The sequence below is a fragment of the Petaurus breviceps genome, unplaced genomic scaffold (genome assembly GCF_028583685.1).
Source record: "Petaurus breviceps papuanus isolate PSGF00001 unplaced genomic scaffold, PetGlider_PUasm1.0 90451, whole genome shotgun sequence".
Classification (NCBI taxonomy): Eukaryota; Metazoa; Chordata; class Mammalia; order Diprotodontia; family Petauridae; genus Petaurus; species Petaurus breviceps.
The window spans coordinates 1019048-1034392 of record NW_027187258.1 but is presented as its reverse complement, the minus strand read 5'-3'; the positions used below and the strand labels follow the sequence as shown (position 1 = coordinate 1034392).

The 15345-nt window shown below is 52.0% G+C and overlaps 2 protein-coding genes across 4 annotated transcripts; both read right to left on the bottom strand.

Annotated features, from left to right (window-relative positions):
• Nucleotides 1–896: 896 nt before the first annotated feature.
• Nucleotides 897–4732, bottom strand: RPS4X (ribosomal protein S4 X-linked). 3 transcript variants are annotated; one of them, XM_069062395.1, is made up of 7 exons: nt 4444–4732; nt 3976–4115; nt 2936–3116; nt 2621–2718; nt 2016–2187; nt 1458–1615; nt 897–1052 (listed from the first exon to the last, which is right to left on the bottom strand). In XM_069062395.1, the coding sequence occupies exons 2-7, from the start codon at nt 4060–4062 to the stop codon at nt 912–914; spliced, it is 837 nt and encodes a 278-aa protein (XP_068918496.1). In that variant the 5' UTR covers nt 4063–4115; nt 4444–4732; the 3' UTR covers nt 897–911. The 3 variants fall into 3 exon arrangements, with proteins under 3 accessions (XP_068918496.1, XP_068918495.1, XP_068918497.1); XM_069062394.1 differs by having other exon boundaries at nt 3976–4112; nt 4444–4731; XM_069062396.1 differs by lacking the exon at nt 3976–4115 and having other exon boundaries at nt 4444–4730.
• A 1857-nt stretch (nt 4733–6589) lies between these two features.
• Nucleotides 6590–15005, bottom strand: CITED1 (Cbp/p300 interacting transactivator with Glu/Asp rich carboxy-terminal domain 1). Its single transcript, XM_069062471.1, has 4 exons — nt 14912–15005; nt 8810–8824; nt 7361–7441; nt 6590–7062 (listed from the first exon to the last, which is right to left on the bottom strand). The coding sequence occupies exons 1-4, from the start codon at nt 15003–15005 to the stop codon at nt 6590–6592; spliced, it is 663 nt and encodes a 220-aa protein (XP_068918572.1).
• Nucleotides 15006–15345: the final 340 nt, after the last annotated feature.

Below are 15345 nucleotides of genomic sequence, written 5' to 3'. Positions count from 1 at the left end.
CTAACCAGCTGGGCCATTTCCCATCAGTCTGCTTCACTTAGAGAATGGGAACAAGAACTGACTGCTGGGAGGATCCTATTTGTAAATAGCACTTTAATAAAGTACCTGGCACACAGTAGGTCCAGTACTTAAATGCTTGTTCCCGTTCCCTTTGCTGGTAGCAGAGTAGAATCTGAGGCCAGATCTTCAGGATCTGGCAGGTGAACAGCACCGCCGCTTGGTACCAGGAAAAGCTTCCCTTCTGTGGGAGGGCAGCAGCAGACTCTAGGAAAGGCCCAGATGAGGAAAGCAAAGGAAGATATTCCAAAGGCAGGCACATGGCATATGTTGACACCAGAGGACCCAACAGGAAACCCAAGAGTTGGACTCAGCAAGACTGGCTGAAGACAAAAGGAGGATGGGGGAAAGGCTGAGTCAGTTGCCGGAGTACTCATTCTAGCCAACTTTGGGACTGCAGCCCACTAGGCCCAGCATGGACCAAAGCCCCCTTGGGATCTCCTCTCCACTGTGGCCTCACTCACAGAAGCCTTCCTCCTTTCCTTCCATGCTGTATCAGTAAGCCTAAGGCTGACTTCCGAGAGGCCCCTCATCAACTTGTCAAAGGCCTCCCAATCAATGCCATTTCTCAGCTACCTGGCTGGGAGAAGAGGCACAGCAGGAATAAGACCAGCCAAGACCCTGTGCCACGGTAGAAAATTCCAGCCTTTTTTGCCCCTACTCTGCAAGTACATCCCAAATCTGGTCCCACTGCCTGAAGCCTGGATGTAGCACCAGCTGATGCCCACCCAGTGAGGCAAGTGGGGGTCTCCTGTTCTAACCCAGTCACCCATCCCTGGCAGCTGGTACCTTTCGAAACCTGAAGGAAGGGGGTAAAAATGAAAATGGACAAGAAGAAATACTTTGTAAGGTCTTTATTTGGCCAGAGAAAATACATGGTAATGTGCCAACATCCACCCATTGCTCTGTTTGGCTGCCAACCTCTTGTCTCTCTCTTCAGCAATGGTGAGGCGGATGCCCTTGCCTCGGGGCAGAGAAATCCAAGGCTTGTTACCCTGGGTTAGGAAAGGCAGGAGTCAGAAAACATGGAGAAGCATGCCCAACCCAGACCCAGATAGCATCTGGAAAGTGCCCCACAGGAGAAGAGAGCTGGTTAAGATGCCAAGTTAAGATGCACAGGACACCCAAGCAGGTTGCCTCTAGAGCAGTGCCACCCCCTGGAGCTGCACACCTCAGCCAAGTCAGTCTTTAGTCCCCCTCTGATGTCTGATCAAAGGGAAGGGGCACACTCAGTAGCCACAAACCACCTGGCGGCCAACTCAAGGCCTTAGCCACATCTCCTGAAGGACTGGCCCCTCTTGGGCACCATTCCAGCCTCAAGGTGAATTGTCCTTCCTCTCAGTACAGGGCCCTGGCCTTTCTCTCCCCAAGCCAGAGAAGAAAGAACAACCTGGACTTACTTTGCCAATAACAAAAATGTTGGCAAGCCTGGTGGCAAAGCTGTTGCCATTGGCATCCTTCACATGGACCACATCGAAGGAGCCTGGGTGTCTCTCCCTATTGGTGATCACACCAATTCGACCCAAGTTAGCTCCACCAGTCACCATACACAGATTCCCTGGGGAGAAAAGAAAGTCCAATCATAAGAGCTGGATGGGTGAAGATAATCAGAAACCAGGATGATGGGGCCGGGGGGGAAGGGTGCCAGGGCATCTCTAAAGGAGTCTAAGGGTCAAACCTTGACCTCTGGGGTCCAAAAACCTTCACACCAAAGACTTTCTAGGGCTGACTTGAAGGTTAGTGGTAGGAAAGGTGTAGATTTGGAGTCGGGAGGGGATTTTCAAGTTACCCATCTGTCCAACGTCTCTCATTTTCCCCTTGAGGCTTAGGAACTATGGAGTCACTGTTTTCTTGGGTGCTGCCCTAATGTGCATTCCAGCCCCGTGCCTGGCAATCCATGTCCAAGAGTGTTCTCCCTCCATCAATGTCATAAACCCCCAACACATGTAGACACATACCAGTATCAAACTTGATGAAATCTGTGATTTTGCCAGTATCCAGATCAATCTTAATGGTATCGTTCACTTTGATGAGCGGATCTGGATAGCGGATGGTGCGGGCATCATGGGTCACCAGATGGGGAATGGCCTTGGTGCCCACAAAGGTCTTCCTCACTTTGCACAACTTATACTGGGAAGACATGAAGAGGACCAGCTGTGTGCTGATGCCAGACTTTGCATTCCACTCTTGAGTTTGGCACCAAACATAGCATGGGAGAGAGGGGGAGGGCTCCTGGACCTTAAGATGCTAGGGGTGAACAGTGCCTGGAATAAACATCCCTCCTCCAAATAAGAGTATGCCATGCTCCCCTTCCACCACCACCACCACCACCACTTGAAAGCCATGGCCACCTTCACATAGAAATCAAACTCATGGTTTAAATCTGCACTCAATGCCCACTGGTGCTCAATTCACATGATCTCCAGCTCTGATTTCCAACGTCTGCCCTCCCATCTCCCCTTGTGACCTTCCCACTTGGCCATGTCTGCATTGTCTCACAATGGCTCACACACAGGAAGTCTGCCTTTCCCACTGAGGGGCTCTCGGGGCAGCCTACACTCACCTTTGCCTCTTCAGTTGTGATTTGATGAACAGCAAAGCGGCCCTTGGTATCATAAACCAGACGGAAATGCTCGCCAGTGTTCTCGATGCTGATGACATCTGATCTGAATCAGTTGTAACGATTAAAGGTGGCCCTCTCCCAGAAGCCAGAAGTCCCATGAGCAGGAAAGGGAATGGGGCCTACTCAGGGTAGCATGCTGGAGGTAGACACAAAGTGGTGGGAGGCTGAACCATGGTGAAACCTTCACCTCTTAGTACGAAGCCAGGAGTGGTTTCCAGCCAGCCTGCGCTCCCACCTCCGGTGACCATCACTCACCCATGAAGCCAATGGGGTAGGTCGTGTCTGTGCGGACCTTGCCATCAATCTTAATAAAGCGCTGCATGCAGATCTTCTTGACCTCATCCCCTGTGAGGGCATACTCGAGTCGGTTTCGGAGAAAGATGATGAGTGGCAGGCACTCTCTCAGCTTGTGGGGGCCTGTGGATGGTCTGGGAGCCTGGGGAGTAAAGGGCATTTAGCTCATCACAGTAAGGAAAGGGTGTCACACAAAGTCCTAGTTAAGTAATAAGCTTTGAGAGCTTAAAACCGTGCTAAGTGTGGGATGTGGGATGCTCCGTCTAAATCACCCACCAAGTGCTAGGCTGCTGAGAGGGGTCATTCAGATTGACAAGGCCTGAGCAAACAGGCCTCACCCTGTGCTGAGACTGGAACCAAAGTATTCCTGATGCCAAAGCCAGCCTCTGCTAACAAGCCCACAAGATGTTCTCCACACAGGAGATCCAAATAATGCTATTCCTCTTATTACCCTTCACTCGTAACTGGCACCCATGAGCATCACAAAGAAACCTGTCAGGAGGCTCTACCAACACTCCCTGCTGGCAAAATGACAAACGTGAAGAATTTGGGAGCAGCAAAGTAAAACCAGGAAGAAAAGTAGCAAAATAACCCCCTGACCCACATTTCTTTGTCCAGAATCTGGTTTCTGTTCGTATTCAGAACAAAAAGCTCTGTTCCGGGCTTTCCCAGGGTCAATGGCCAAGGGGAGGTATATGGCCACCCCCGATCACAGTACACTCAGGGAATGGAAAGCTCTGGGGCTGGGCAGGACAATGTGGGCAAAAAGAGCAGAACAGATTAGACATTAGTGATGGCCCACGCAGGGGGCCTGTGACCCAGAACCCTTGGAGAGGGACATAGAATATTTTCCCTGTTTACCCCTAAATAGCTACACCTTTCATGGGCTCTCAGCATGCCTACAGCCTCCCGTTTCTAATAAATAAGGGGTCCACTGAAGAGGATCCAAGAGGTGGCCTTCTCTTTTTCCTTTTCTGAGAGAAGGTGCCCCATCAACAAACCCCAGCAGGAGGGGCTTCATCAAGGGGACGGGGCCGCAGCAAAGGCAGAAGGAGGAAGACAGCAAGACAGCAGGCCAGTCTGAGCATGGAAGTCGGGGCATCTTTGGGCAGCCTTAGCCAAGGAACTGGTCAGTCACCTGCTTCGAGGAAGCCAGATCTTAACCCTCAGACTATTCAAATTCTACAACCGCATACAGACACAACCCTTGCCCTCCCTGCGCCTCAGTTTGTCTCTGTAAGGTGAAGGGCTTGACCTCTTTTAGCTTGGCCTTTATGGCTCTAAGATGCTTGAGACATAGGTTAAGTGATTTGCCCAAGGTCACCCCGATGCCCCCTCCCCGATCCCGCTCTGGCTGGGTGAACCCTACATTGTCACCTCCCGGTTTCGAGCAGAGTCCCCCCCCCCCCCCCCGGGCCATCCCGCGACTCTGATCGGGGCAGGCCCCCCTCGGCCTGGGGCTTACTCACAAACACGCCGGTCGGCTTGTCCAGCATCCAGTGCTTGGGGGCGGCGACCCGCTTCAGATGCTTCTTGCGGATACACGGCAGGGACTCAGCTGAGATGGGAGATCCGGAAGTGCGGGGCCGGACCAATGCTGGCCCCGAGCGGCCTCCACCCTCCGGGCCCGCTGCCCGGCCCCGGCCCAGGGGGTGGCCCGGCGGCGCGGAGGATGGAGGCCGATTGGAGCTGGGCAGGGGACAGAGGAAGAAGCCTCACCATAGCCGCATCCACCCGGGAAAAGGGCCAGCGGATTCCGGCGAGCCAAGGAAATAGGCGAGGGCTGGGGCACGCCAAGACCCGCCTCTTCCGGTGGCCGGTGGCCCGTGAGCGCACCGCTCTGCTGCCCCCCTGCTGTCCGGAGGCCGCCAGGCGTCCGGCTTGCGCGATGCGGGGGCGGTGCGGGGGGCGGGGCCGCCTTGTGGGAGGCCCGGAGGCCTGGGCCCCGAGGCCCCACCCTCCCGAGGTGGTGTCTGCCTACACCCCTCCCCACTTGCTGGGACCACCGGACAGGCCTAGGAAGAGGTGCCTGCTTCCCGAGAGCGCCCACGTCCGTAGCTTGGAGACCAGAGCTGAATTTGCACCTTTGCACAGTCTGTGCCTGGGGCAGACCCTGGCCCCCCCAGGCCTGCCAGCCTCCAATGCTGGCTAATGAATAAACTCATCACGTTTCCACCATCCGTACCGCAGCCCAATCGGGCACCCGAGTTTCCCTAACGTGGAAGGGAGGGGGACCTGGGGAGAATGTGGCATCTTTGGCATTTGGCGATGGGCCAGGAAGGCTGCACAATCTGGAAAATGAATTAGGGCCGGGGAGTGGACACCGAAGGGAAGATACCCGGAAGATGGAAGAGGCAGAAGGGAGAACCTGTCATGGGGACTTCAGTTCAAAGCTTAGTCAGAGAACCAGGCCCCAACTGTTTGGGCCTTTGGGGCCGAGATTCTAGGAATTTAGGCTGCAACAGAGGGGCCTTGGAGATCAGTGTTGTGCCCAAACCCAAATCATCCATCTCCTGATCTGAAGCCCACCATTATAAATTTGGCTCTGTCTCCATCCCATACCCTGTAATAGCTTGAAACAGCTTAAGGCATTATCTTGGGTGTCGTCCTGGGTTATGGCACAAATTTATCTTGAGACCATTCTGTTCTGTTCCTGCTGACCAAGCACCCTTTACCCAGAACATGACCCCTAGCCTGTCCCCATTACCCAACGACCCTTCACTCTGTTCTGGGAGGGACCCCTTTCCAGGAAAAGTTGCACCCTTGTACCCTTGCACCATATTCCCAAATTAGCCCTGAGCTATAGATCTAACCAATGTTAATTCTTGCCTTCTGTAGGTCATTGCTTATGCTAGTTCCCCTCCCCAATTGTAGTTTTTCTGGTTTTAGCCTTTATAAGCACTGTATGTACCCCAATTTGGGGCTGCCTGATTTGAGTTTATATTCCAGGCAATTGCGTGCTTAATCAATAAATCCACACCTAAATTTACCTTGATTCCAGGTCTCAGCTGACTCTTATTCTCTGCATAACAAGAGAAGTCCACATTTCTGGCTGGAGGGGAATTTCCTGTCTACCCCCCTTATCTAGACATGCTATAGAAACCAAGGCTTAGAAAGATCAGACCACTTAGTGGCTCATTCTCAAAACCAGTGTCCAAGGCAGGATTTGCACTCAGGTGTTGCTGATTCCCAAATCTGGTGCCCCACACTGTGTTCTGCTGAGTCTTCTAGTCCAATCTGAAGCCTCATTCCAGAGGAGGATGTGGGAGGTTGAGCAATATGTGTGAGGCTGTCATGGCCTAGGCCAGATTTGAACCCAGATCTTTGCCACAAACCAGTGTACTTTCTGCTGCCCACAGTGGGAAGCTCCCCCTCCCCACTCCCTTCTTAGCCATCCACATCCCAGGACCAAGAGTGGTCGCTGCCTTCCCCCTCCCTCCAAGGCATGGGAGTGAGGACCCTCTGAGAGAATTGCCACTGGGGCAAAACTTTTTTTATTGATATTTTACAAGAGCTCACAGGGGTCCTTACAGGAGCTTACAAGGGAGAACAACTGAGCTGTGGCCCTGGGGTGTGCATAGCTTCCCCTCTTCCCCCTGTGGGGTACACATAGCCTCAACTGGTGGGAAAGTCTATTGTGAAGTCAAACTCATCCTGGTCCAGCCAGAGCTCAGGGAGCTCATGAGCTTGGTCCAAACCCAGTTCAACCACCAGGGACATGAGCACCTCCTCATCTATGGGGTCAAAATCAAGAAGGCTAGAGTTCTGGGCCTCAATGGAGGCAGCAGTCTTTGACTCCTTGGGCTCACTAGCTTCCATAGGCCAGGTTGGCAGGGATATTTCCTCTTCTGGGTGTTTAATGTCACATACCTCCTGGTACTGACTATTAAGTTTGTGTGGTTGCATGCTGGCCAGTAAGGGGGACTGTGTGTGTGAGCTGAAGGGAGATGTCTGTGATGAAGAAGACACTGCAGCTGAGGCAAAACTGGGTAGCTCAGGGCTTTGGTTCCCATTCATGCCCACCCAAGTGCTGAAGGAGGGTCCCAGCTGTGGACGGACCAGAGAGTTCATCCCTTGTATCCAGAACCCTAGAAGAGAAAGAAAGAAACTTGAGAGCACATCTTCCCTGGCCTTCTTCTGGTCAAAGCGTAGCAATCCCTGGGCTGTGTGTCTGCACCAAGGCCTTGTGCATTCCTTCCATCACTTTGGCTACACAGGCGTCGGCCGGCCCAACCAACCACTGCTGCCTCATTCACTTGCCTATATGTAGCCCCCCACCAAAGACTCCCCATTGTCATCAGCTTCTTCAACCAATGGGAAACTGAGGAAGACTTCGCCTAGTGGCATCCCTTCCCATTACAGGGGAAGAAACAGGCATTGACTTACCTGTTTGCCTGGGGCCATGAAGCCCAGTGTTCTCATCAGCATATGGTGGGCTACCAGAGGGGCAAGCCTTGTGGTGGTCTCCTGCAAAGAGAAAATAGTCCCATAAAAGGAATTTTCAAAGTGCAGTTTGACTCAACTATATTCATTAAGCACCTACTGTGTGAGTGATGAGACGGTCTTGGTGCTTAAAAGAGCCCCTTCTACAACATGTGTGCAGATAGCCAAACACAACGTGTATGTGTACAAAAGGATGGGATGGCAACAAGTGGAGTAAAGAGAAGTGTCCTGTAGTTCCAGCCAGGACCTCGCCGGGAAGGAAAGTAGGGATCCAATGGGTCAGAGTGAGGGGAGAGGGGATGGAATGACCCATGTGGGAACAAGTCAGCTGGGCTGGAATGGACAGTGCAGCCAAGAGAAGAAAGCCGGAGGGAGGCTTAAGTAAACAAGCATTTATTAATCACCTACTAGGTGCCAGGCACTGTGCTAAAGCCTGGGTTACAAAGAAAGGAAGAAGCTAGTCCCTGCCCTCAAAGAGCTCCCAATCTAACTAGTTTGAGATAGAATACAGTAGGAAGAATACAGGCAAGAAGGAAAGTAATAGCATTAGGGGGGCTCAGGAAAGCTTTCCTGGAGGAATTTTACGGGGGACATGAAGGAACCCAAGGAAGTCAGTAGGTAGAGATGAGGAGGGAGAACATTCCAGGCCTGGGAGACAGCCAAAAGAGGGACGGTCTTGTTCTTGGGACATCACTGGAAGACACCCAGTGTAAGAAGACTGGAAAGAGAGGAGAGGGCAGGGAGTACCAAACTGAGCATCTTGTATTTGCTCCTGAAGGCCATAGGGAGCCACCAGAATTTATTGAGTGTGTGTGTGGTGGGACATTGTGATGCTTTAGGAAAATCACTTTGGTGGCTGGATGGAGTGGAGAGAAACGGAGGCAGGCATACCCCCAGGAGCTATTATTATAGTCCAGATGTAAGGAGGTGAGGGCCTAGGGTCAGAGGAGAGAAGGGGTGTATGAGAGATGGTACAAAGGTAATATTGACAGAATATGGCAACAGATTGGATTTGGGGGATAAAGGATAGGGAGGAATCCAGGATGAGCCCTAGCGTCAGCCTGAGGGTGGCAGGATGTGGCATTGCCCTCCACAGTGATAGGGAAGGGAGGAGGGAGAAGGGAGAAGGGGGGAGGGAGGAGGGAAGAGGGTTTGGGCCATGCTGAGTTTGCCATGCTTAATAGGTGTTGGGAAATGCAAGACTGAAAGTGAACACAGAGCCTGGGACTAAGTAAGTAGACACGAGAATTCTTAGCATTGAGATGGTCATTTGATCCACAGGAGAGGTAGGATAGAGAAAGCTGAGCAGAGAGTCTGGGACAGAGCCCTGAGGAGCCCCCTGCTGAGCGATCATGAGCTGGAGAAGGGTCCAGAAGGAGGAGGAGAACAGACCGAGGTCCTGAAAACCTAGAGAGAGTATCCAGGACAAGGGGGTGATGAACAGTGGCTGTAGAGAACCAAGAGAAAGCACAGTGGAATTGGCAGCTAAACCATCATTGATAACTTTGTAGAGAACAGTTTGGGTGGAATGAAGTGAGACCAGAGAAAGAAAGAGAAAAGAGTGGAGGCAGCCAGCAGAGGCAACCTCCTCAAGCAGGCCAGCCATTAAAGGGAGGAGAGATGGGGATGTTTGGAGTTGGGACGTGAGAAAGAGGGGAGAAGAGGGAGCTCACTATGAATGGCTCCATTGTGGCTGTAAAATGTGAGCCTGAGGGGTGGGGGAAGAGGTGAGAGATTCAGAGGATAAAAACCTTTAGAAGAGCTGCTGTGGAGTCAGTTAGGATGGTGTTGGGAGATTGCCTTGCCCCAGTGAGGACCCAGCTGAAATTCTGTCCCTCCCTTTCTCTGCCCATCTACTCCTGGCCCAGCAGCCTTCCTCCTCACTGCCCGAATGAATGAAAAGGCCTTTATCTGTTCTGCCTTAGATCTTCCAACCCAGTTCTCGCCTCCAGCTCCTCAGCCCTGGTGGAGACAGGACCTGCCAACTGCCCCTGCAGCTGCCAAAGCTGCCCCATTCCCATCCCTGCCACCCCACCCCTGGCCCCACCTGCAGCCATGAAACACAAAAGTTTTCACTGCCAAGGCCTTGGTTCAGTATCAGAAACATAGTTTTATCAATGGCTGAAGATGCATGGCCACTGTCTATGCTTCTGTCTCCTCCAGGGCCCTGGGCCTTTCTGTCTCCACTGAAGCCGAGCCCCCAAATGAAAGAGGGACTGCCTTGCTTCTCCTTCTGTCCCCACAACTTGACAAGGTGCCTGACACATAGCAAATTCTTCATCACTACTTCTTCCTTCATTCAGTACTTGGGGGGCTGATGCCCAACTTGGGGGAGGAAGTAGAGATCGGAGGGTAAGGTAATACAATTTGTCTGCCTGGTTTTTATGGCCCCTCAATCTGCCTGCAACTGGCCTTCCCAGATGCATTCTGCCTCACATAATAGCCCACCCCTACAACTTCTAGCTGAATCATGCCCAGGCTAACTCTCCTTCCTCACCTCTACCTTTCTCTTTGAGAGTTTTTGTATTTCCTCAAGGTTCAGCTCAGGTGCCCCCTCTTCATTGAAGCCTTCCCAGATTTCACCAGTTGTTGGGATTCTCTCTTTCCTCCAGTTCCCTCATATTTATTTATCCATGCACTTGCTGTAGACTCCACATGGCCCCCTTATCCCACCCTGACAAAGTGGATAGAGGACTGGACTTGGCGTCTGGAAGACCCAGGTTCAAATCTTTTCTCCAAGACTTCCTCAGATAGGTCCCTCAGTCCCTCTGAGCCTGTTTCCTCCTCTGTAAAAAGAGGTAACAACTCCTAGGGATGCTAAGGGGCTCCACTGATATTGTCCATGGAAGATTGTTCTGGAAATGTACTCCCACCCCAAACAGGGCAGGGGCTGACATGCACTCTCTACTTTTTGTTCCAGCTTAATCACTGAAATATGCTTGAGAGAAGAGCTTGGCTCATGGGTTATTGAGGCCAAGAGACCTTGAGGAGGTTGGTAAGCCCTTGGGCTCAAGGGCCCACATATGGGGGCCTGCACTAGACTTCTATCTTCCTCCTGATTTCTCCTTCCCGTGCCTCCACCCAGGAGGTCCAAGGGGAGCCAACAAACCTGGTATGAAGACAAACCTGGAGTCAGGAAGGCTCTATCAGTGGATCACAAGTTCAAGCAGGTCCTACCAAAATGCAGAGACTTTGAGGGCTGTGGACCAGCTAAGAGAGACTCAGCACTAGATTGACCACAAGGGGATGGATTATACAGCTAGGAAACTGAGGTATGGATGGAGCCAGTCAAATGGCTGTTCCAGAGAGAATCTGGAAGGTCAAGCACTGGGGAGAGCTATAAAGATGAAAACTGCCTAGTCCTTGCTTTGACACTCACTCAGCATCTGGGGTCATCCAGCCCACCTCTCTCATTTGACAGAGAGGGAAATAGAGGTGGAAGGGTCACATACCCAGCAAGGGTCTATGGTAGGATTTGAATACAGATTTTCCTGATTCCAATCTCAAACAACTCCTGATGGCTGTCCCCACTGTTAGGATCAGAGGTGATCAGGGAAGGCTTCAGGGAGGAGGTGTCCCCTAAGTCAGTCCTGAAGGAAGGCTTTCACTTGTCAGAGGTGAGGTGGGATTGTATACCAGGATTTGGGATCAGCTGTTTCTGTGAAGCATGAAATGTTATATGTACTGCCCACTTTCCCCCTTGATCCAGACATTCCCAAAGTCACTGCACCAATCCAGCCCCAATCAAGTCACTTCCCATTTACAATAACATTTCCCCAGGCAGGATCCTGGATTTGCAATGAAGGCCTCTGTGAAGGGGTGTTTTGATCACACCATTCCCCTCCCCCCAAAAGCCACCCCCCTACCTTGTTCCCAGTTGGCTCCAAAATAATAACCCCTAGACTTAAAGATTCCATGCCCTCCATCCCAGAGCAGAACTCAAGTCATCCATCCTCTTGCTTCTGCCCTGGTGGGTCCTTGGCTTGACTGGGCCTTGGACAGCAGCCACACACACAGACCATCATCAGGTGCGGACTGGATGCCTTCTAGCTAGCTTGCCCTTGTGATCAGAGTGATGAAGAACCAGGGCCTACACACTGCTGCTGGGCCCAAAGGCAGGACAGGGACATGTGGTGCCACAAAGAGCTGTTAACCATGTGGGCACACTTGTCAAGGGGAGTCCACCGTGAGAATGTACTAGAAGAAATGAGCTTGGGAAGACTTGTATGAAGTAAGACAGAATGAAGGGGGCAGCACCAGGAGAGCTAGCCAATGGCAGTGCTGAGGGCAAGACTTCACAACGCCATCCATGATGTGCCCGGCAAAGATGAAGAAGTCAGTGGGAGTCTCTGACCCAGTTTGTCATCTGGGACTTCTTTGTTACAAGAGTTGGGAATAGTCACTGTGTCAAGGATATCAACAAAAGAATAACAACGAAACATAAAAAGGCAAGGCCATTGCCAGGCCCTGCTGAGACCACGGGGGAGGATTTTGGTTCAGGAAATAAAAGTAATAAGAAAAACTAACTGCCCACATTGCCAGAACACTTTAAGGTTTGCAAAGTACTTTATCTCTTTTGAGTCTGTGAGGGAAAAGCTAGTTCTCTCAGAATGTAATTTATGGGGAAACTGAGGCACGGGATGATGAAGTGATTTTCTTGCACAATGGGAGAAGGAACTGGCCTAGCTGCCCCCCGACTTCTGCCCCAGCCTTGGCCAACTTCCAGCCCAATTTGCTGAATGAACTAGCCCTGGGCATCCATTCCCACTTAGTGTTTTGGTGGCTTAGTGGCTGTGTTTTGGTTTAGCCAGAGGACTTGGATGTCCGTTGACCACTTCTGGATACTCACTTCTTTCCCTCTCCCTTGAATTAGAAGCCTTGGCTGGGCCTTGTTTGGGGCATAGGCCAACAGCAGAGCCAAGCTGCTCAAATGAAGGAACCTGACCCCCTTGCCATGTGGTGGGTAGAATAAAAGGAGATGATGTCATGGCCTGAGCGGCTAGAGGGGGGAGGGAGCGACCTTCAAGGCCACCTGGTCCCACCAGCCCTCTCCTAGCACAGAGAAAGAAAATGAAGCCAGGAGAAGGGAGAGCACCTGCCCAGCGTCTCCAGGCCCTGATCAGCAAAGGAGCTCACACCTGCGTGTGAAAACACACACACACACACACACACACACATATGTAACACAAGCACATGCGTGGACACACATACGCGCATGCGCGCACACCCATGCAAAGCGCAGTGTTTGGCAAACCTTGAAGTGCTGCTATCTGACTTCTGGGAGGGTTCGCTGATTCTGACTATGACGGCAATGGTGAATGAAGGTAGCAGCACACAGGCACCAGGACCAAGTCCTCCAAGGACTGGCCTTGGAGTCAACCGTCAGCCAGTTAATTAAGTGCCTCCTGCATGGCAGACCCTACACTAGGCAGGAGATACAAGAACACCAGGGCCCAAGGCCCACCTCTGCCACACACTGCCTGTGTGACCCAGGGCCAGTCACTGCTTTTTTCAGTGCCTCCAGGGTACTCTAGAAGATTCAAAACAGTTGCTGGTCTAAATCTGTGGAAGTTGCTTCCTCATCTAGAGTCCCCTACAGCATGAAATCACAGATGACGTCATTTGTTCCTAAGGCAGCTACTATTACTATCCTTTGGCCCAGAGAGGTTCAGTGACTTGCCCTGGGTCACTCAGCTCAGGCAGGATTCACTCAAGATCTTTCTGCTCAGGAGGCCTCCTGGGCCAGCATTCTACCCAGCATCCCCTTCTGTCTCTAGCTCACAATGGGCTGAACTGCAAGGTCACATTCATCATCCCAGGGTGTCACAGGATCAAACCCAGCCCTAGAGCCAGAAGAGGCAATGTAGCCCAATTGTCTCTTCTTACAAAAGAAGTCTTTGGACTTTGGACAAGGCCCTGCCCCCTGCCCCCCTCCCCGGAAGTGACTAGCCCTGGGTCACAGAGCTACTAAGTAGCAAAGCTGGAACTGGCATCCTGGACCTCGGGCTCTTCTTCAACCTAAGAGGCCTTCAGGGCCCCCCAGTCTAGCCTTGTATCAAACACTTGCTTCTTTTTCACCTCCCTATCACCCTCTCCCCATCAGATCTTTTGACTTCTCCCTTACTCATAGCTTGGAGATTGTCAATGGGTCCTACTCCCTAGTTCTTCTATCAGAACAGGCATAGGAGACCACCCAAATTAGGGGGCTGATTGTGAAAAGTGGTCCCGGGGTGGGCATTGGCAGGTGGTGGGACACCAGAGGAACCCTAGCTTGGGATCTGAGAAGCTGCTTAGTGTTTGGGCCCGCAACAAGGGCTGGCATTAACACCGTGTATCCCTTGTGTGACCATACTTACAAACATGTTGTCTGTCCCATTAGATTGTGAAGTCCTTGAGGATGACGACTATGTTTTTGCCTTTCTTGGTAAGCCCAGCCCTTAACACAGTGCCTGTTACATAGGCGGGTGCTGGACAAGGCCTGGAATTTTGCAAATCTAATCAAAAAGGGCAGGAAGTAGAGAACTGTTTCTGTATCTCCACCAGCCTGGATATCCTAGTGTAGGAATATACGGTGTAGGAAGACACGTGGCAGGATGACCCAGAAAGTCAGAGGAGGCGAGAGCCAGAGCCTTCAATGTCTGCAGACAAATTCGCAAAGTGGGGGTCAAATGCCAGGCCATATGGAGATCCTCACATCCGAAAGCCAATTTGACGGCAGCTCTCACTCCCACTTAGTTATGCTGGGACCTGGGACTTAGGGGTGACTGGACAATGGCTCCAGAGTTAGTACAAATAATGACAAGCGGGAAAGGGGAGGAAAGCTGAGAGGCTCTTAAGGGGAAGCCAGGGACCACAGGGAAGAAGCATTCGAATCAAAAGCAATGGCAGCACAAAGACACCCAAACACAGGCCACAAGGCCAGACAGAAGAAGTCAGTGAGGAGCTGGGGAAGCAGATAACAAACTCTGTAGGCAGGCATGAGAGCCCATCGAAGCCTAGTCCCACATTTTCCTTCAGAGGAAAGTGAAGCCCAGAGAAAGAAGAATTTGCCCAAGGCCATACTGGTGGCCCATGACAGGGGAGTCAGACTCCAGCTGAAAGCCCCCGGCCTCTTCCACTGAAGCACCCTAATAGTCTCGCTCTCTTTTTTCTCTCTAGCTACCGTGTGGACTTGTCTGGAGGAGAATTTAATCCTTCAAAAGGTGTAGGAACCAAGGAAGGGAAATTCTCTTCTCGACTCTGGGGACCTGATTCCTGGAGTGGCAATGATGGAGAACCTTCGGGGAGGGTCCACTGTGTCTTTGAACTTGTGCTAGAGAAGGGGGAGAATATGGACTGCCACCGTATACACTTGAGATTTCAGAGTTCTGAGGATGGAGAGGTGAGGTCTCCTGGTCTTCAGTTCGACAGCGGAAGTCAGCCCAGGAAGAGGGGGATGCTCTGTAGAGTAGAAGAAAACCCAAAGCAGAGGAAAAGGCCTTTAGAGAGACCCACAGAAAACGGGAGCCAGGGCAGGCAACAGTGAAGCTTTGAAGGCAAAACCGTGGCCCGGGGTCCTGTCGACATCATGGAGGGTGGGCTGGGCCATGGCTCCGAAGCAGTGGAGGCTGGTGAGGAAAGACAAGGTTAGAAGAGGAAGAAAAGGATGATGAAAGGAGGGAGAGGCCCTCTGCCTGGGGCACTGGGCTCAATGACGCCACCCTCTCTGTCAAGGAGAATGATCTCTGTACTGGAAAGGACAGAACGAGCAGAACTAATGGGCAGTTGGCATCCCAGATAAGTAGGGAGATAGGAGAGGAGCAGCAAAGAAAAAAGGGTCGATGAATCATTCCGAAAACAAGCAGAAGGGAGAGGAAGGGGAGACAGGGGGAAGCAGGTCCCGGCACCCTCACCACCAAGTGGAGGAGTGGACAGGTGGGTTGGGAGCC

Coding starts and splice junctions, on each gene's coding strand:
- RPS4X (XM_069062395.1), bottom strand. CDS start 4,062: ATGCTCAGACTGGCCTGCTGTCTTGCTGTCTTCCTCCTTCTGCCTTTG. Junction 2,188..2,620: donor TCACAACTGAAGAGGCAAAG/GTGAGTGTAGGC, acceptor ATGTCTTCCCAG/TATAAGTTGTGCAAAGTGAG. Junction 1,616..2,015: donor TTTCATCAAGTTTGATACTG/GTATGTGTCTAC, acceptor TTTTCTCCCCAG/GGAATCTGTGTATGGTGACT.
- CITED1 (XM_069062471.1), bottom strand. CDS start 15,005: ATGGCCCAGCCCACCCTCCATGATGTCGACAGGACCCCGGGCCACGGT. Junction 7,063..7,360: donor TCATGGCCCCAGGCAAACAG/GTAAGTCAATGC, acceptor TTTCTCTTCTAG/GGTTCTGGATACAAGGGATG.